This window comes from Sinocyclocheilus anshuiensis, unplaced genomic scaffold, assembly GCF_001515605.1.
Source record: "Sinocyclocheilus anshuiensis isolate Anshui unplaced genomic scaffold, SAMN03320099.WGS_v1.1 scaffold106, whole genome shotgun sequence".
Taxonomy (NCBI): Eukaryota; Metazoa; Chordata; class Actinopteri; order Cypriniformes; family Cyprinidae; genus Sinocyclocheilus; species Sinocyclocheilus anshuiensis.
In genome coordinates, this window is record NW_015542347.1 from 559,320 (window position 1) to 581,840 (window position 22,521).

Consider the following 22,521-nt stretch of genomic DNA (forward strand, 5'->3'; position numbering starts at 1 on the left):
GTTTCCATAGACTGTATAAAAACATGGACGTAGTGTCCGTGACGTCACCCGTAGGTTTCCGAAGAGCGTTTTTGAAACCTAAAGTAGGCGGAGCCGACCGTCGCGATCTTGGCAGCGCGTCACTCCCGGATAATCGAAAACGGGCAAAGAGGCAGGAGCTGCTTGCTGAAACCACGCCCACCTAGCTCAACGGTGGTGACATCTGCGGCAATCAACCTGTCACTCAAGTGGCCGCGCCCTTAATTATGCAGAACTTTAAGGCTTAATATAATTTAAACGGATGAGTTCTAAAAAAATTCACCCCCCTCACAGCTGTCATGAAGGGCAAAATTAGCTATATAGACCAAGATCATTTTTTTAACCAGGCTGTAAACATGTTTTTTTCTGCTGTAAAGTTGGGCATTTTAACATGGGGAGTCTATGGGATTGACTCCCTTTTGCAGCCAGCCTTTAGCGGCCAGTTGACGCATTACAGTTTAAGTCACTTCCGTGTTGGCTTCATGAGAGAGAGCGGGAGGTTGCCGCTTGGTCATTTCCCATCATGCTTTTGATCAGCGCAGTCGGTGGAGAGCTTGACTTGTGCTTGACTGCACAATCCGACACAGCCGCCTCGCCGGCGCGAGAGTTTTTTTGCACATGTCAGCATGACATCAGAGCAAGTTGGACGTAACTCGAACACTTTTCTAGCTGGAATGCATCTCGCGGTGATCACCGGTGATCGGTTCTGCGCAAACAAGCCTACTGCGAAAGCCTTGATGACGACACACTTTATTCTCGTTGGTTAGATTCTGTGATGACAAGCACGACGTGTGTTGCGTGCTTATTATAACCAATGATGCTGATCCAATGTCGTTCTTGGGGATGAAGTTCCCATCTGAACTTGTTCTTGAGTCAGTCACATAACTCGTGGAGTCCATGACAATAATGTAGAGATGCGTGAAGTAATTCTAACTCGGTCACTTCTGAATCAGGCAGCTTATGATGAATGCGGTGAATTCACGTGTTCAAGTTAACGACCTTGAATGAATCAGAGGTGAGACCATTGGGGAAACGAATTCCACTTCTCTAAATTCCCGATTCCTAGTGATGATGGTGTTTTGCCTGCCGAATGCGGCATTTAATTAGCTATTGAGCAATGCGAAAACTGCTGATAATACTGAGGGACCTTATATATATAAATGCTTAGATAGGTGTCGTATTCCCATAGATGGGGATCAGCTGAGAGTCAGCTGATGCGAGCTTGACTAACATGACCTGCCAGAACTAACGCTACGCTTGATTTTTGTGTAATATTTGTGTTGTACAGGCTGTCAGAAACTGAAACTAATGACATGATGGCATGCTGCAGTGATGCTAACACTATTGGTTGATTTGACCTGCAATATACTGTATGTTAGCTGCTGTTAGTTGGAGTAAAACACATAACAAAATGTTGTGTCGGCTTTTGACAGAGCCATTTTATCCTACATTGTCCAGTCCTTTCCAGAAATGCCTCTTACTGTGTTCCCACCCAGACTGTCCTGCAGAACATTCAGCGGTCTTTGAGAATAAGAAAATAAGAGGCAAGACAATGATGTCATAGCAAAAATCACCGAACCATCTGCGAGAGCCAGATGAAACAGCTGCCTCAATTGAGATGGACTTAACCTTTTACTCTCAGCAGAGTGCTTATTTTCCTTATGCCTTTGCTCTTCGATTTGGCACATGATATCAGTGTGTTTCCTCTGTTCTTGAGCTCTGAACAACTACACCTGTAGCACCATCTCAGAGGAGTCTTCATCTATTAGTTCTCCATTAAATATAAATCCTGTCTGAGAGTACATGCCCCTTTTATACAAGCCTGGCTGAGAGATAGGAACTAATCGCTAATTGAATCACCCTCATTTAACAAACTTCCTCAAAGGTTCCTTGACACTTATCTAATCCTGCTCTCTTTCAAAATGGTACTTCTTTCTAGTCTCGCAGTAAAAAGACAATTTTTGTTTCTCTTTGATCAAAACCCTGCAAGTGTTTAGACTTCAACAAATGCATGTAAGGGTAACCGAAGCATTTGCAGAATTTGTAGCGTTTAGAAGAGGCTGGCCTCATAATAGTGATTAGTAAATCCACAAGCTACACTTCGAAAAGGAAACTATTTACATAAGACACTCACTTGGTTAGAAACTGTAAAGCCATCTTTCCCTCGTTTATAATTATCTTATAATTAATCATTTTTGCTTCAGAAAACCATATTCTTTATTCTCTGATCTTGAAGCTGAAGGGTGTAGTTTTCTGTGGCACCACCGCCTCAAAACAAAATTGCAAAAATGCTAATTGTTTTCACACAGGTTTTCCAAACACTCCCCATTGGCTGTACAAACAGTAGCCTCACCCAAAGCTCACACTATTGGTTGAACTGTTGCTATGCTGGGCAGGTCAGAATTCTCAAACAAACAGCAATGTTGTGCCACTGTTTACACTTTTCTGGAGAGTCAACCTAAAAGTGGCTAACTTTCAGTTGTTTCTGCATACTAAGTAGGCAGTTTAACACCAAAGTATTGAACAAGTTCAGAAATGAGCAGCATTGTACAAGGTAGTGCACAAAATAAGTCAGGTTAATCAATAATCTGTCCTTGTAATGTGAAAAGGAATAAAAGTTGTGATTTACTTCCACTTGTGGTTATTTTAGCTGGAAACTGCAGTCAGCTGTATGTATGTTTAGGTAGGCTATGTGTTTGGGTTTTTGCAAAAATGTAGGCATTTTTCCCAATGAGCCTATGTTAAAAAAGTCATACTTAAGCTTTCAGTTCTGCTTTCCCTTTTACTATTTCTCTTTCTCTTGCTTGAGGAAGACGGGAAAGTGACAGCTCACCACTGCTATTACCTCACGGTTTGGTGAGGAATGAGGCTTCTCACAACTTACATAAGCCTGACCTGCTGGCTTGTTTGGCTGTGTAGAGGTTCTTAAGGCCTTTTTTTATAGTTTGCCATATAAAGACGGAATGTTGGATGAATGGATGGCCTTTGTTTTTGCTCTTTTATGATCTGAATGCAGGGCCCAGTCTGGTGATCTTACATCAGCCATCCATGGTTTGTCTGTATGCCTTGCTGTGAGACTGATTATCCCATAAAGTTAAATGCAATTCCCTGTTGCGACATGGAATATCAATGGTTTAAAGGCAAATCCTGGGAGACTGTGGTTACGTATCTGCTTATTTGTTCTGTGTAACAGCTTACATAAATAAAAACTACTGCAGTTACTTGTTAGCTCGCTCTGTCCAAAACATATATGAGAATAATGTACAGATTGGTGGTCATTATTGGAAAAATAAATGTGACAGGGTGATCTGGATTCCGATGTGATGCAGTAAAATAAATACATGGATATTAAATACTGATTTGAGTTATTATTTTATGTGAGAGAAGAGAATATGGAGTCATACGAGAGACATGAAACTAGCACCGCTATGTTGGAAATTGGTTGCCATGGGCAGTCAGATAGTTTAGCAGTCATTATACAAAAATAAGTGACTGCAGAATACATCACAGTTTGTTGAAATTTTTAAAACAAGTTGTCTTTATAATATCATGCATTAAAAAGTTTGAAACCCCCTGACTTAACAAAATGAAATATAGAGTCAGCATTTTCTTCAAAGCATCAAAGCATAGTCTTCTGAGACTCATAGAATCAGCCATGTGCCCTTGTCTCTGCACCGATCACATCCCCACTGGTAGTAATGTATGGGCAAGCCTGTACTATTTTCCTCAGATTAGCCTGTAACCCACAGTCACCCCATTGCCATGGGAACCACTGAGGCAATCAACAGCAGATCACCTACAAATGGCACCAAGCCTGAAAGAGAGGCAGCGGATATTTCACTGACGCCAGACCGGAGGCTGATATCACTGCAGTCCAAGATAGATTTGACTAAAACTTTGGCGCATAACTCGTCCTGCACTGTTTGTGCTACAGACATGAATGATGCCTCAAAACATGCGTCTTGCTGAATTAGAGGTGTGCTATAACTTTTATGCTTTTGGACAGGAATTTGGCCTGCCAAATGATGGAATTGCAGAGAAATCCTATAGATTTATTTTAAAGGAGTGACCCAAACCATATACTGGCTAGTATATCATACCTGGATGGGCCTTTTTGACTTGTGCAACCACCAAGCAAGCCACCCACAACACACTAACATCATGACTTATCAAGGGTTGCCAGGTCTACGTAACAAAACCAGCCCAATTGGTAATCAAAACTAACCCAACCACATTCTGGGTGGAAATGTCTATTAAAATCGCTCCAAATTACATTTACATTCAGTCATTTAGCAGACACTTTTATCCAAAGCGACTTACAAATGAGGACAATGGAAGCAATCAAAATCAACAAAAGAGCAATGATGTGCAAGTGCTATAACAAGTCTCAGTTAGCTTAACGCAGTACACGTAAAAACATTTTTAAAAATTAAATTAAATTAAAAATTACTATTCTGGGGGCTCCAAACCTCCTTCCAGGGGGTTCCACTTTGGTCAAAATTGCGTTCCTGGAGGATGTGGAATTTCGCTTCAACCCGCAGAGTAAAAAACAAACTGTGGCAGCATTATAAAAGTAGCCCAATTTCATGGGAAAACCACAGACTTGGCAACACCGTAAGTTAGCAATGCTCATGTTCTCCATTATATGTAAAATCTAGTCCAAAAATACAGTAAACTACCATTCAAATGTTTGGGGTCAGTAAGTTTCTTTCATATTTAACGTCTTGTATGCACAACAACGCTGCATTTAATTGATAAAAAATATAGTAAAAATAGTAAGATTGTGAAATTGTTTTCTATTTTAATATATTTTAAAAAGCTGAATTTTCAGCATCCATTACCCCAGTCTTCAGTGTCACATGATCCTTCAGAAATTTCTAATATGATGCTTTGGTGCTCAAGAAATATTTCTTCAACATTGTTTAAAACAGTTTAATGTGTCCTTGCTGAATAAAAATATTTTAAAAAAAACTTGAGACCACAAAAATTGAATGATATCTATTATATTATATTACATTACATTACATTATATTGGTAATTTAAATACCTACATAACAAATACCAGCAAGGCGTTCTTGAAATCATTCTTTGTCTCCTTTAAGGAAACACTGTGTGAAAAAAAGTCAGTTATTACATAATTTCTGAGGGTACATCATATAATCCCTTAGAGTGTCCCTACTTTCATCTTATAATTACAGATTCATCAGCCATGTGCTCTTTTCATCCCAGCTGGACACGAGCATGTGAGAGAGAGTGTAAGTGTTGAGTAGTTAATTATGTTTGGTCTTTAGTAAGTCTTTGGGTATTAAACTTGGCTAATCTTAATAAAAATGGATGAAATCCCTCTAACTGCTAACAGTCAGGACATTTTTTCATGCTTTTATGTCGTCTCACTTTGTCTCTGTCTCTCGTTCTTTTTTCCTCATTTATCTGCACTAACCATATGCTAATGACGCCTTATCTTTTTCCGCTTTATAATCAGCTGTTAGCACGAATGTACAAAATTGCGTTGCACGGATTGGTCTTAATTCAACAGATGAATTTTTGATGTCTGCATCGAGGGCAATTTCACTGGAAAAGGCTTACTGGCTGCTAGGAAGGATATGATTTTCCATAAGGCCGATTTGGCTGTGGTTACATGATTATTAATTTTCATGCGACTGGAATGTGTCTGAGCCATAAATATGTTTGCAGGCAGCTGAATGAACTAGGTGAAACTTGACATGCCGGAATAGATTAATGCATCTGGCCAGCTATCAGATGCTGAAGCGAAGGATCCCAAATTCACTTTAATGTAACATCTTTATTATCTTCGTGACCTCTAGTCTCTCTTTCTGTGCCAGATCCTCTTATACGTTCTGGTAAGTGAGTCTAGCTAGATGCTAGCCCTAATTTTGTTTTTTGTATTTTGCGTGCTATTTATATGCAGAAATTGACTTTGGCGCGTATACGATATGCATGTGTTTGACGTGCATATAATACAGTTTTTGTGTGCATATGATACTCACTTTGTTGGCGTGTATATGATAAGTATTTTGGCGTACATATAATACGCACCTACCCCACACCTCTAAACCGAACCATCAATTTCTGTGTATAAATCTTACGCCAAATAGAAACACAACATTGAGCCATTGAAGCGTGCTTTCATGAGATCTGGTTAGGAGATATGCTGCTTAATAATTGTATATAATAAAAAATGTACATATTAATATTTATTTTATCAATAATATTTATTGGTCATCGGCCAAACCATAAAATAAATATCAAATCAGATTATTTTTTAAATATCAGGGCATCCCTACGAAATGGATTGATCAAGTTCTAAGTGTTGTGTGTTGCATGCATTATTATTCTGTCTTGAAGATAAAACGTTTACAATTGTTCTTTGCAGCATCTAGGTTTTTGGTCTTTGTGGAACCCAAAACTATTCTTCTATTGTTTCAGACTTTTAAAACCTTTTCATTTGTAATTGGAACCTTTTATTTTAGAGAGTGTTGGCTGTAACAGGAGTGGAGAAAACTAGTAGAAAACTAAGCAGAAAAATTATTGTTGAAATCAAAAATCAGTACTATAGTTGTAGCTATCAATTAAACAAAATAGGTTTTATGGTTATGACGTACGAGGAAAAAAAAATGTAGACACATTTTCTGTCTTAACTCTAAAAGCACTTACTTTTTCCGTCTGTTGTTCTTCAAATTTTCAGGTAGAGTTTTATAATGTGTTGTGATTTGACTCTGACAGGAGGATGATGGGGGAAAAGTGTCAGTATAAGGCAGAACATCTTTCCCACACCTCTCCCCTGTCCACCCCATTCTTTTACACACACACTGCACTTGTCATTTTTCAAACAGAGAGCTTTTCCTGGCAGCTGCTGAGTGGAAATGCATCTTTACCTCTCCTCCTTCCTGTCTGTTATTCCTCTTCTTCAGTGGTTTGAAATGGATGGAAGCAAATGGTTTAGAGATTCATGAAGGAGCAGATCAACAGGAGCAAACAGATGCTTTAAAGAGAAAAAAACTGTGCTTGCAGCGTTTGTTTTCTTATGTAGAAAATAGACACATTAATGCATTCACAAAAACCTTGCGTATTTATGCGTTTATGCGAATTTATTAACCATTAGAAGCTCAGTGTGAAATTTGCTTCAGGGTATGGGTGAATCCAGGTTTTCCGACATTTCAGTCTTAAGGTCACGCAATATTCCGAATGTGGTTTGAATGGAAGGGAAAGGGAAAGCCTCAGGAAAATGTCAACAATGGAATAGCAACGGGACACATAGCGAGTCCACCCCGTTCCCTGCCTGTTCCTCGGATGTTTTTCCTGCATTAGTCCCCATTCCTTAAATGGAAGTTTACCTCTTGTCTTCCTCTTCCAAACCCAGAATTCAGCTGGGCCTTTTAGCTCAGTAGTGGACAAACAACAATTTGGCACATTTTCCAATAACAACCAATGTGACCTTGTCACAGTGCATAAACCACTCATGTAGTACAGTAATGAAATGTCTATTGTTTTGAAATGATTGATAGAAGCAGGGTTGTTTTTTATAAACGTATTGTGGGATATTTTGTACTGTCGCATAATCAGAGAATGGTGACATATTGTGTGTTTGATTGTAAGCGTGTGTGTTTTGACTACAAACTTTAGACTCAAACTGTTCTTCTTAGCAGGACTGAGATGGTTCTTCATTAAGTGACATCAGGCATATGGCATTCATTACACACTCAGTGGATCTCAGAATTTTGGGAGCACACACCCCATGAACACAGACACACATATCCAAAAACAAGCTCTGGAAGTAGTATTTCCCACTAATTCATTCAGATACACACTGCCATTCAAAAGTTTGTTTCTTTTTGTTTGTTTTTTTCTTTTTGAAAGAAATTAATGCATTGAATTTATCAAAACTGACAGTAAAATAATATAAAATGTTACAAAAGATCTCTGTTTTAAATAAATGCTGTTCTATTGAACTTAGAATCATCAAAGAATCCTGATAGTTTCCACAAAAATATCAAGCAGCACACCTGTTTTCAACATTGATAATAATAAGAAATGTTTCTTGAGCAGCAAATCAGCATTAGAAAGATTTCTAAAGGATCAGATGGAGTAATGGCTGCTGAAAATACAGCTTTGCCTTCACAGGAATAAATTGCATTTTAATATATTTTCAAATAGAAAAGCGATTCTAACTTGTTATAATATTTTACAATTATTTATTTAGTTAGTTAGTTAGTTATTCATTTATTCATTCATTCATTTATTTGTGGACCAAATTGACAACCACTAAAAATTATACTAACCCCAGACTTCTGAACAGTATGGTGAAAAAAAATCCAGTTGGTAGATCTGGTTCACAACACTGTTCTTGTGAATGATTCATACACGAGTCAAGCTGATTCTCGAGTTCGGCTGGAGAGGATTGTCAGTGCTCAAAAACTTCATTTTTGATCTGTTTGTATGAAAATATTGCTAATTGTATATACCACAACCCCCCAGGAAGTTGGGAAGTTTTGTAAAAAGACCAAAGGGGCCATCCAGACTTTCATCAGCGACAGAAGCAAAAGCAAACGTCTGTCATGGTATGGGGTGCAGCAGAGCAAAGAGCATGGGTGACTGGCATATGTGCGAAGGTATTATTGACATTGAGGCATATACTGGGATTGTACAGCGATATATACTGCCATCAAGATGATGTCTTTCATGGGCCGTCCATGGTTATTAGATCGAGACAATGCCAGGTCTCATTCTGCATGTGATACAACAACGTGGTTTCATAGAGACAGAGTGAATGTGCTAGACTGGCCTTCCTGCAGGCCTGTCTCCAATTGAAAATGTATGACCAGTCATGAAAAGGAGAATCAGACAACGACGATCACAGACTGCCGAGCTTCTGAAGTCTTGTATCAAGCGAGACTGGAACAATTAAGTATCCTCAATTCCCAAACAATGAAACATTGTAATTAAAAGGAAGGTTGATGTGACTGTTAAACATGCCTCTGTCCCAACTTTTTTTGAGTGTGTTGCAGCCATCAAAATCAAAATTTGTTCATATTTACAAAATACATTTACGTTGGTCACTGAAATCTTTTCTTTGTACTTTTGTCAATTGAATAAAAGTTAAAGAGAATGAACAAATCACAGATTCTTGATTTTATTTCATTTTACAAAATGTCCCAACTTCTCTGGAATTGGGGTTGTATTTTTAATATTTTAATATTTTAATTTTCAATTTGTGTAATTTTTTATGCTTGAACTGCGATCACCATTCAGAACACCTAGTATTTGGAATTGATCAGATCTATTTCTGCGAAGCTTCTGTTTGATGTCATAAACAAAATCATGCTAGTAAATGTGTGTTTTGTAACTCCTAATCTTGTGATGATGTTGGCATTTGTGTTAATCAGATTTGCATCACATGGGCATTAAGGGATGGTGCGCATCTGCTTTAGTGCTCTCTGCCTGTGACTTTCGGGACACTTAATCTGGATTGTGAGAAACTGGATCAGGGTTAAAGAGGACAGGAATCTGGATTGGGGACAGTGATCTTGAGCCTGTAGCGCTTGGTCATTCTTTCACACTAATTTGACTTCATTCGTGCAAACCTTGACTGCCCTCGAATGCTTTTGTGTCACACAAACTGTCTTAGCCCTGTGCTCTTGTATATGAGTGTATGCAGCTGGGGTCCTGCTGCATTACAGCACTGACATGCCTCAGTGCTGATGACATCGTCCAACTGGGAGGCGGCCTAGCAGGGATGATGTCATAGACAGCGAATCAGATCATTTGCTGCAGCCTTTATCCATTAGAGATATTACAGTTTTTTTGTATATCTTCAAGCTCATCATTCTTCCATTCTTTGCCCTCCATCCTTCTTGCATCCCATCTTTTTAACCTCACTGCTTTCTCCACTTTGTATCATTCACTTTCTTTTTCTGTAATGTGATGTTTTGTACCCTAAACCAGTTTTTCCTAGTCTGCTCTGCCTCTGGCTGGAACATAACTCTAATTCTGCCATGATCAGTTTGCTTTTTTTCTCTCTCTGATTAATGCTGTGAAATAGATGCCGTTTTAGTTTTTAAACTGCTCATTAATTGTGTTATTCAACAGTTTATGAGGTAGTTCGATAGTTAATGGATGTCTGTGCAAAGCTGGGAAAAATTCTGATGTGACAGCTAAAGAAATCACTTTGCCAGATGTATGTGCATGTTGTAAACCAGACACTAGAGGGCAGCAGAGTTGTATCAATAAAATTAACATTAATGTAGAAGTGCAGTGGCCCCAAAAGTATTTGAGCACTTAAGGGACGGATATTTTGAATTTTGGTTACCAAACTGTTTCTTTCAGAATGCTGTAAAGTCAAAAATATATAATAGTAGCTAATATATAATGGAATGGAAACTGATGGGTTACTAGCATTCTTTAAAACATCTTCTTTAGTGTTCCATAAGAAAGTCAAAAAGGTTTGAAACATGATGGTGAATTTTGATGACAGGATCTTCTTTTTGGTGTGGACTATCCCTTTAGGGCACACTTGAGGGAAAAAACGGCATTATATAGCAAAATATCAAACCAAGTCACATACATTTTCAAGCAAAATAGTAGGCTACAGTCGCATATACACTATAAGACAATAGATTAACTGTGACATCCACTATTTTTTATTTATTTAAATGTTTGAAGAGGCCACTATACGAACAACTTAGTGTTTCCTTGGTCGCATAAAGCCATGATTACTTTTTTCATAGTGACTCAGTCATTAGTTATGACTGTTAAAAGCTGGTATGTTCTCTATCATAGTGTGTGTATTAGTGTTTCTAACCGCTGTCTTGGACGGTATCAGTGTGTTGGGGTCTATAGTGCTGTTCTGTGTGGGAAACCGTTTCTGTAGGCTGCAGTAATTAAGGCTGGAAAGACTTTGTGTTTACACAGTGAGGAACTGAAATGGAGACTTTGAGATGTTTTCACTTGGCCAGATGTTGATGTCATATTAAAATCTTGATTTGTGATTTATGAGATGAATAACAGGGTGTATTTGTGGGTTTTAATGTGTCTCCGCACTATATAGTCTGCCCTCTGATGGTTTACCCCTGTACCATATTGTGTCATAGTGCAATAGCTGTCAGATTCTACAATCTTGTACCTCTTTGCTTTTTCTTTCTGTTTATCTAGGAAAGAGCACATATTTTAGAGGTCATTTTAGAGCCAGGGGTGTGATGAAGGTGTGACAGCGGGCACAGTGCCATGGGCCAGTTCAGTCATCGTTTACGCACCCCGTGATTTATGACCTGCATGACTTTCTATCTTCTGTGGATCACAAAAGTAGATGTTCTGAAGAATGTTCACACTGCTCTTTTACATACAACTAAATTATATAGGGACCAAGGGTTGTAAAGCTCCAGAAAGGATGAAAAATAACCAGAATGTTCAAACAGCTAAATACTATAAATAAATTACCTTTTACTTCTTAAAAATCAATGTCTTTATTATTATTATTATTGTAACACTTTACAATAACAGTACACGAATAAGCGTGTACTAATACTTCAATTAAATATTAGTTAAGGCATGTACTAATCAAGACCTAACCTTAGCTACGACATGAGTGAAATTAATTCATGTTTGAATAACCTTGACTTCATGTTTGTTGGTTAATGTATTAATTAACACTTTGGTGTTAGTTTTTACATATTAATTCATATAACTCATGTCATAGGACTTCATTTGACTCATAGTTAAATTTAGTTCTTGATTAGTACATGCCTTAACTCATCATTAGCTTGTATTAAAGTAATATTTATATGAATAATTATATGGTGTTATTGTAAAGTGTTACCACAGATGGTTTATTTCAAGTCATTCTATAGTGAAAGTGCATAGTCTATAGTGCATAAAAGCAGCTTCTGAAACCCCCAGAATTTACCGAAACATTAAGATTTGACCATGCGGGACAGTGGCAGTTTAATTTTAATGGGAAAGAGACAGAATGAAGGGAGTGAGATGTGGAGTGCAGTCATGTCTGAATAAGAGCACTGACATTTGAAGGTGCTTATCTCGCTTTAATCACATTTTAATAAAGCCATTTCAGCAGTGTTATATTAAAACATAAATTCTAATTGGCAAAGCCCATGAACAGAATGAAGAATCTGGACTGAGATAAGAACGGTGTGTGTTTGTCTGTGTTCAACAGACTGTATTCAGTACCTTATTGTCTATATCTCTGGTCAGACAGACAGCTGTATTCCTGCCAGGACCGACTCCTGTTAAATCTCAACCGACAGCATGACTTTGGCTGCTTACTGTACTATACAATATAACCGTGATGTAGCACTTCCCGCATTATCTTCTTCATTTCTCCCATCTCTTTTTCTGTTTCTCTCTATCTCTCTCACACACACACACACACACACACACACACCTTTGGATGTCTCTTCTCCAGCGGTGTGCAGAATGATCCATGTGTTCATTCTGCCAAATATAATCAAGATGCAATTCTCACAGCTAGGGCTGGTGTGTGTGTGTATGTGTGTGTGAGCAGCTGTTCACAGGTGGCTCCCTCATCTCCTCTCTTCAGGGTGCCGCAAGCCCCTCTGTTGGCAGGGCGACCGTTGACACAGAGACAAACACATAGCCGAGAGCTTCTTTATTCACTTTATTAAGGGGAAGGGTCAGTCGTGGCCAACTGCGCGGTAACTCACATATTCAAACTATCATGTAATACGCAAATAAAACCCTAAAACGACACAGTATGACATATAGAAATTATAATTTAGAACAAAAACTATTACAGTTTTTTTCAACTGCTTACACACAAAATCTTTACTTGTCACACAATTTCTGAAACTTGACACTTAAACACAAGAACCCAACACCAAATCTGCAAAACCATGCACTAATTCTCGGCTTTTGACTCAGTTTCCAATTTCATAAAACACTTTTAAAACACAACACACAATTCTTTATATAGCACACAAAAATCTAACAGGAAGTATCTTGATTTCCTTTTTCAAACACAACCCATCAAAATGCCACAGTAATTCATCAGTGCCTCACACTAACTCCTCACGTGTGCAAACATTCATTGATTTACTTAACACCAACCAATCATGGCTTTAGAATAGGCCAATAAATACACATCTGCACACATACACATGGTGGATGTATTTCTTTTCTTTCGTACTGTGTAATACTGTATTCACAACCACAAATGCTTACATTAAAAATAAAAAGTTTGGTTTCAATCTTGCTTTCGTGTTTACCGTGAATTTTTCAACATCTCTCTGCCAATTACTTTCAATCTTGTACAGAAATGTACTGTACATAGGAGCTCAAGAAAGAAGAGCTGTAGGTTTTGAATAACTGTGTGTGTATATGATATAGCCTATCCAAAAATTTTATATTATGGCAAAGGTGTTTGCAACGTAAGACAAATGTTTGCTTTTGAGATGTGTTTGTGATATTTTTTGCAGTGCTTCATTTTGCAAGAGATGTGGGGCATTTTGCATTTTGTGTGTGCAATTCTTGGATTTGTGTTTAAAGTTTTGAAAAAAATAAGAGGCAAAGTTTTGAAAATGTGTGTAAGCAGTCTAAAAAAAACTGTAAGAATACACTTTTCTCACTTCTCATCAAGAAAATGAATTGGTGCAATTCACTTTCTGATAGAGTTGCCTCTTTGTGGTCACTTCCAAAACAACCATACAGATAGATAGATAGATAGATAGATAGATAGATAGATAAGGGCTATCTTTATAAGACCATAATCTGATAATGAAAGGCAAGCGTTGAGCAGACTGAACTCTGACACTGTTATCCGGTTCTGCTCTACTGCTTACAGATCAGAAGATCACATCCACTGTAAACAGATACTGGAGGCTGAAAGCTGAACTCTTCCTGTGAGAGAGGCAAAAATGTTACCAGGCTGCATTGTGGCACCATTACAGCATCACAAAGTCCTGTATTTACAGTAGAAAGCTCTTTTTAAATAAATCAGGTCACTCACCTGCACATATGCGGGAACTAGTAACACACTTTCTATACTCCACACCTGTTTTACAGACGCCTGTAAATGTGTGTGTTTGTGTAAAGGTCTGGAGGTGGTAAACTTTAAGAAGGAAAAACATTGCTCTCTTTTACTCCAGCAAAGTCTGTAGTCTCTAGTGGTCAACTCATATGACTGATTACAGTTACAATATATAATACAATTGTTCATTCAATAAATAAATCTTATATATATTTAAACACTGTGCTTGTGAATGTACGTTGTCTGAAATATTTGTGGGTTTTTTGTTGAGAAATCCTTGTCTTCCTCTGGGAATTTGTCAGTGTCTTCTGCCTTGGGCTTTCTGCTGGCTGAGGGAACAAGATCATCTATGGGAACTTGTTGGAACAGATCAAGTCAAATTTAATCTGGATTACAAGTTGATGAAGGAGATAAAAACAGATTCTGCCTGAAGGCCCCTTCTATTCTTTGTATTGTCTTAAGGGTTTATCAGTCTCATTGGCTGAACGTGCCACCCAGCATTGTGATCAGGGGAAAAGGTGCATAGTGTCACACCCGTATCATGTTATTGTATGTTTTTATGCTTTCATAATCCGATTAAAGTTAATTATTCAAGTATAAGATGATGATGAAGATGAGGAGTTCTTCTTGCCACCCAAACCCTGAAGCTCATCCTTAAAAGTGACAGTGATTGACAGTTGGAATCCATCACCCAGAATGCCTCAGGGTTTGGAGGATCTTTAAATGGGCTTATTAGAGGTGTAGAGAAAGTAAACAATCTGTAGAGAATTGTGTGTGAGTGTGTGTGTGTGTATGTGTGTGTGTGTGAGTGTGTGTGTGTGTGTGTGTGCAATTAGCCAAATTGAACTGCAAAGATATTGATTGTTTCCAAACATGTTTCCTGAACACTCGCAAAAAACTTTACAAGTCAAAATGAGCTTGGTTTTAGCTTAATAAACATACTTTTTGAACACAAATGAATAGTAGGATGATCATATTTAGGAGAGTTCAGTTTTGTGAGGTGTGTGTAAAATTATGTGTGTACGATTCACTTATCTTATTAAATGAGACTATCATCCCTTATAGTCAGTCACTGTCTGCAGTAACACAATATCCCCAGCCACACAAAAGAGCTCTGTCCAACCAGGAAAAGAGAAAGAGATGTACATTGTTTTTAGAGAGAGGAGATGAAAGTTTAGGAGTGGTAGCTCACAGATACACATTCCTCCATAAATCCATTACTGAGCACAACCCTACACCACTGACCCCAAACGAACTGGGACACACACACACACACACCTCTTTACTGAAGACACATGCCCTGTTCGGTGCAGCTCAGTGTCAGGCCATTGTGTCCCGTGACTAGGAATTGCAAGTTAAAGGAGGTGAAGAAGACTGGAATGGAAATAAAAAGTGTTTTTACAGGGGAAAGAGTGAGGGATGTGGTTATACTTCCTCAGCATTGTTCAGTGTGAGATTTCTTTTAATCGGAAAAGGAAGATTGTGTGGTTTGGTGGATGAGAATTGTGCTGTTTAGGCTTGTGGTTTGGGGGAAAGTAAGCAATGGGGAATATGTGTGATGAGGAAGAGCTTAATCAACATCTTGCAGAAGGTCACTGGTGCTTTGGTAGATATGAGAGGTGCTGATGATGATCATGACTGACTGTACAGTTGGTATTATGTTTTATAATGGAACATTTGGTCATTTAGGTATTTGGGCTTGTAATAACTGGATGACTTTTATGGAACTGATAGGTTTGCGTTGGTTTTTGAAACAGAAGGATGACTAAAAGAGTTTGTTTAATGTCCTCAGTGACTCCATGGTATGTTTGCGATGCACTGTAATTTCATTCTATGAAATAATATATTTAAAATACATTTGTATGATTTAAAAAATTGCAATTAGACAAATAATATGCTTTAGTCTTAGAGAAATGCATTGTGGCGTATACATTTTCTTCTGACCCTAACATTTCTGACTCTAACGCTTCTTAAAGCTTTCAAGCTAGATCAACCAAACTTGGCACAAACATTTGGGATTGCCTGACTCATGCTGCTGTATCTTTTCTAACTGATCCAACTCATGAAATTCCAGTAGCGGACTTCCAAATAGGCCAAAATTCCCTTAGACTTACATTGACAAATGGAACTCCGAGTGCCAAACATTTTTCATGTAAACTTGCTCTAAATTACATTACATTACATAATTTAGTATGTTAAAATGTAATATAGCAATACTTTGCTAGCAACATGCTAACAGTGCCTATCAAGATTCTAAAACATAGCAACATGGTAAAATGACTTTAAAACTTAAAAACCCTAGGATTTTCTCAAGCCAACATTAAAGTTTGTCTACAAACATTATCATCTAGTTAACTTTAATATATGCTGGGATATAATTATACAGTACATTTAGAAAGGTATAAAGTTTAATTTCCTTGTGCTTAAGCTCATGAAACTACAAGATGCATCTTGGAAAGATCATTTACTATTGATATTTCTACAAACACCAACTTGTCAATTATTGTTTTCTATATAAAATCATGGTAACAGGGTTGAAATGTTTGAAATATAAGACAAAGATTATATTAGAAACGAGACTTTGTCTCTGAAGAGTTCACGTTTAAAAGGTTCAAATAATTTGTTAATTTGTTGATGATAACATGGTTGACATATAACTTGGAGAAACATCTCCCAGTCTTTTTAATTACACATTATGTAATTGAAGACTAACATTTTCAGAGTTCTTTGCACCGGATATTTTAGAAATATACATTTTCAGTATTTTGTTGGGTGAAAAATGTATGCAAAATACACAGAAGTACAACCTCTTGAACGAACTGTACTTCTGTTTCTCATAGGCATGTCAAATAAAACATGGCGTCTATACCCTGACAATGAGGAATAGTGTTTAGTTAACAAAAACAACAATATAAGACTTACAAGAGCGTACAAGAGGTTCTTTCCTTTCCATGTGTTATGCATTAGTTTTCATCTGTCTGTCTGAGCTGACTGAACTATTATGAATTACACACTGCATGCATCCACACACAGACATAAATATTCTTATGCCTCTTTGATGTAATGACAGACTTGAATAGGATTATAGGAGATATTTGAAACATTTTAAAATACCCTTCATTGAATAATCTACTTGTCGTGAAACTGTGGAGCAGCCACCCACATTCAGCTGTTGAAGGATTACTGTTCTCTCACAATCACTTCACATTAGACACACTGTATCAGGAAAAAAGGTTCGACCAAGCAGGAGTATTTGACTTTTATAGGCAGCAACAGGAAGCACTTTTCCACAAATAGGGTGCATAAGTACAACTTATTATGTTTTTAAAGTAAATCCAGTTTTTTTTGTTTACATAAAGAATGATAAGAAATGTCAGACAAACTGTTGTATATAATACAGTTATTATAGCATTAAATGTACCCAGTTTTAAACACATGAGAAATCTACTGACTGTAACTTTACACTGTTACCAAAGTTATTTTTAAGAAAAAAGGTAAAAAAAAAGTTTTTCCTTGATTTATGAGAAATATTTTATCAATTAATTTATTAATAACTACTAACCAACAACCGCAGCTTTGTTAATATATTTTATTTAATTGTTTATTTAATGTCTAGTGACCTTAGTCAGTTTAGTGCCATATTTAATATTTTGACAGTGATGAAAATGAGGCTGTGTGGGTGGGATAAAAGTACAGTACATTCAATGGATTATACTGTTATACTGTTTTACTGGAGGAAATAAAAACTCATACAAAACGCATAAAACATCATATAACATTTCATTTAACTTCCTGACACTATTTTCTAAAGGGTTAAGCTCTTCCTTTCACTGGTCTTTTGTTGGAAAAGAAAAAAAAATATTTTTATTTTTTCTTACTTTATTTTGTACCTCATTTGTGGAGTGCCAATACATGAAGCAAAAATAAAGACCTTCAAATCTATAATGGGAAAATTTGATAAAAATGCAAAGGAGAGAAAGAGAGAGGAAGTGTGGATCTAGCACCTGTTGGCGAGGGCCCCTCGCTAAGCTTTACATGGGAACGTTAACGTCACCGTCACCTTTTTAGGTCTGGGAATGAGGACACACACATAGACTCCCGCACACTCAGCATGCAGCGGGGTGTTTTCAATTGACAAGTTTCTAGAGTTGATCACAAGAGTTGAGAGTAATCCAGATTCCATTAAAGTAAACTGCTAAAGCGTCTTTCGTTCATGTGAGAGGCAGTGGAATCTGGCCAACAGCTGCTCTCTACAGACAGACTCTTAAATCCAGTGTCTATAGGGTCATTGTATTGAAGAGCATGGCAGAACTTGGAGAAGAGAATAGGACAGACCTGCCTGGGGAAGGTAAGGACTCCGTGACGCTGTGATAAAACAAGGTTGCAATGACAGGGTTGAATGTTCGCTGAATAAAACAGGATTTCTTGGATTTTCTTGTTGACTTACTTTGAGATTGTGTGTACAAGTGTGTGTGTGTGTGCGTATAGCTTAGCAGTTATAAATAGACCTGATAGATTGCTGTCCTGTGACACTAAGCGTACAGGGGTGGAGGATGGGTTTCAGGATTTCTCAACCTTACACTCTTACACTTTGGGAGATTTATTGACCTTTTAATGAACATCTATGGTAAACAACAGAGCACTGTGCGAAAGTAAATGTTAGCCTACTGTTTCTCACCTTATATATGAAGTACATGAAGTAAGCATATGTTACTTATACATGAAGTAACAATGAATCCCAATCGGGCCATATCTCAACTCGTTATTGAAGAAAAACTGCCCATGTTAGGTACAAAGCTACAAACAGCTTCACACCGGAGAGCAAGACATCAGAGTGGCAGGTCATTCCCAACAGTAGTTTTGCTGACACAGTATTTTTCTCCTCAGCACTTTTGTGATTCTTTTAGCGCTCATGACACTAACTAAATATGACTGAAGGTTTTTGTCTTACTTTAGCATTCAATTTTATTCACTTCTAAGAAAGTGTATCTACCGCTGAGTAAACATTCAGCGCTAACGCTCTGCTAGCTATGTTAGGACATTATTTGCTTCTTTCAGCTTTTGGAAACTTTAGCTTGAGGATGATCAACCTGACATCTTCATTTAATAAATCTTGTCCCGACAGCTCCATCTGAGAATCGTCTGTCTGTCATCTGTAAACATTTATTTAGCGTGTGTGTGTATGTACATGTATTGATTTTCGTAATACCCAGTGCAAATGTGGTCCACAAGGAAACATTCTCATATTTTCCAACTTTTCTCTAATCATTCCATTGCATCTCTGTCTTTTTTCCCTAGAACCTCTGAAGGGAAATCTAAAGGTGACTTCCAGTGAAGACGCTGAGCACCTGGCCCGTAAACATCAGGTTGTTTCCGCTAACAGTCCTGGTAGCCGCTGTGAGGCCAAATCCAGCCGCGCAGGGGTCCCACGAAGACACACGGTGGGCGGAGCGCGCAGCTCACAGGAGATCCTGGCCATGCAGCCCTCAGATATGGATAAAAAACGAGAGGCCTTTTTGGAACATCTGAAGCAGAAGTACCCACACCACGCCTCTGCCATCATGGGCCATCAGGAGAGACTCCGAGAACAGGTGAAGACCACTCACTGTCAATACTATCTGTTGTGCCAATGTCGGCTCCAGAAGTCCAGAATCTGTCCACTAATGTATTTGAACTAGGGATATGAAGCAGATTTGTGGAAATAGGTGTCTTTAGCATCATAAACAAAGCTGAATGACAGCCCTGGGCTAAATCTCTTTATAATAGTAGGGTATCACATACATGTCATATTATAGCCACTTATGCAATACTTCCTACAGAAACTTGAAGGCTTATAAAAACACCCACTCTAACATGCATTTATATTATAATCAATAAAAGATGTGATTGTTGTTGGCAGTCAAATGACATTTCTGCTTTATATATGTTAATGTCAGATTTGATAGGGTTTTTGCTAAATGATAAAAATGTTTTCTGGGACCTGGTACATAAATATCAGAGTTTTTTTTTTTGTGTGGTATGTGTATGCATGTGTTTTTGTATTCACTGCCATTACTTTGTCTCACTGATGGTCATAAATATAGCATAAACGTCACATGACTGAAACAGATATAGTAAAATATGCAAACTATAAAAATGCAATACAAATATGCCATGTTGCAATACCGGGAAAAGAAGTACAAATGTTTATATGATCATTAACCAGTGGCAGAATGGTTTAAGGAGACTGCAGAAGTTTTATTGCCTGGAGGAAACATTAAAACAGGTTATGTATCTAGCATTAAATGGTTGCAATGATTGCACTGAACCATGCAAAATTATAATAAGAACCACTAGACCTATCTCATTGCAGTGTCCTGTGTGTATGTGTTATCTATTGATCTTCAGTGGGTCAGCCAAAGGTTGCCCACAGGTTTTCTTTGTTCCGGATTTTAAGGACTGAGTTATCTGGTGGCTGTAAATATCAGATAGAGGCCATATAGTGACGAAAAGAAGTAGTGAAAATAAAAGAAACTTTTTATCTGGTCTGCTTTCTTGAAAAAATGTCAGTGAACAATGAGCAGTTTCTGCAGTGAATGACGCATCTGGCAATATAAAACTATATTCAGTGTGTGAATATGAGACATTGCTGTCCTTATGCTGCACATTCTTCAGTTATGACCACAGGGATCACCTCTCAGTTGACTCATAATATTAGCTCCATTCATTGTATGCTAAATAATTTTTATATTAAAAAGCTGGATAGTTTTCTTTCTCACTGCGACCCCATAACCAACCAAACTCTAGAGCCGCAGAGTACTTAAAAAGGTTGTAAACAGAATGACCTCTCAATATTTGTTTTATATTTTTCCCCTTTGGCCATAAAAATCCATTTTCAGTGCTTGTGCCCAGCCGATGTTGCCTGAGGTGAGAACTGAAGTCTGTGCCATATATCATAATGACACATTTTTGTTGTCAGGCCATGCCCTAAAATTTCCATTTTCTGTTCGGTTTCACACTCAAGTCAGAATGATTAAGAAAAATGACAAAGTTTAGCACTGACTAGATCTTAAAGTACACTACTGCCCAAAGGTTTGGGATAGTTCGGATTTTTTACAGAAGGCTCTTATGCTCACCAGAGCTGCTTTTATTTGATTAAATATTGTAGCAACTATAATGTTGTGAAATATTATTACAATTTGAAATGAATGTTTTCTATTTTAATATATTTAAAAATGTAATTTATACATGTGATGTATGTGCAGTCATTACTCCAGACTTCAATGTCACAGATCCCTCTGATTTGCTGCTTAATTTTTATTGGTCGCCCGCTCAATTATTAATACTAGTTTTTATTATTATGAATGTTAATATTGCTGCTTATTATTTTTGTGGAAATCATCATACCTCATTACTTTGCTCTCACTTTCGATCAATATAATGTCTCTTTTTAACTTACTTACTCCAAGCTCCTGAATGGTAGAGTTTCAGTTTCCATGAAAAAGCACAACTGTTTTCAACATTGATAATAATAAGCAGCAAATAAGCATATTAGAATGATTTCTGAAGGAACATGTGACACTAAAAACTGGAATAACAGCTGCTGAAAAGTCAGCTTTGCCATCACAGGATTAAATTACATTTTGAAACATATTAAAATAGAAAATGGTTATTTTAAATTGTAATAATATTTCACAGTATCACAATTTACTGTATTTTTGATCAAATATTTGATTAAAAATACAGTAAACTCTAATATTGTGAAATATTTTTCAGAGTATAAACTGTTTCCTATCTTAATATATTTGGTCTTGGTGCACATAAGAGACATCTTTCAAAATCATTAAAGAAAAAAATATATCCAAAACCTTTGACCGGTAGTGTGTACATTTCTGGTTTAATGTGACAAAAGTTTTCTTTATAGCACAACACGGGATAATTTATACATAACACTTTTAGATGTATCATTTTGTGATATTAAGATTGTGAGAACAACATGCTTTCTGTAAAATGCTCTCTTTCGCTCTGTCGTTCTCTTTTCACTCGTTTTTGCCCATACTCATCCACTCAGTGGGCCTGTGGAATGTTATTTGGATTGCCCCAGGGGGTATTAAAGAGAAAAGGTGGGGGTAGGGGCCAAACGCCTCCCCACAGCGGGTGAGTGAGGGAGTGTTGCGTGTGTTTACTCTGATTGAAAACAAAAGGCCTCTCACCTGCTCTTAAAGACCTACACAGCAGAACAATGGAGGTGATTGACAGCTTGAGAGTACTTGGCTGCAGAATGTGAGTGTGTGTGTGTAAGAGTTTGTAACAGTGTAGGCGGGTTTACACACAGAGAAAGACAGACAGAGAGAGAGAGAGAGAGAGAGCGAGAGAGAGGAATTTTGATTGGTTTAGTGCCCAGTCATCCATACACTTGACTAACCTTTTTTTATCTTATTTGTATGGTCAATAATTTGCTTTTACAATACTTAACACAGACCTATTATTATAAAATAATTGCACAA

The 22,521-nt window shown here is 37.5% G+C and overlaps 1 protein-coding gene across 1 annotated transcript in view; it reads left to right on the plus strand.

The window, feature by feature from the left end:
• LOC107691421 (sickle tail protein homolog) overlaps positions 1-22,521 on the plus strand; it is a 102,244-nt gene that overhangs the window by 26,919 nt on the left and 52,804 nt on the right. The window contains exon 2 of the mRNA XM_016490008.1: positions 19,334-19,626. Within this exon, the coding sequence (XP_016345494.1) occupies positions 19,334-19,626 (293 nt within the window). The remainder of the gene's footprint in view (positions 1-19,333; positions 19,627-22,521) is intronic.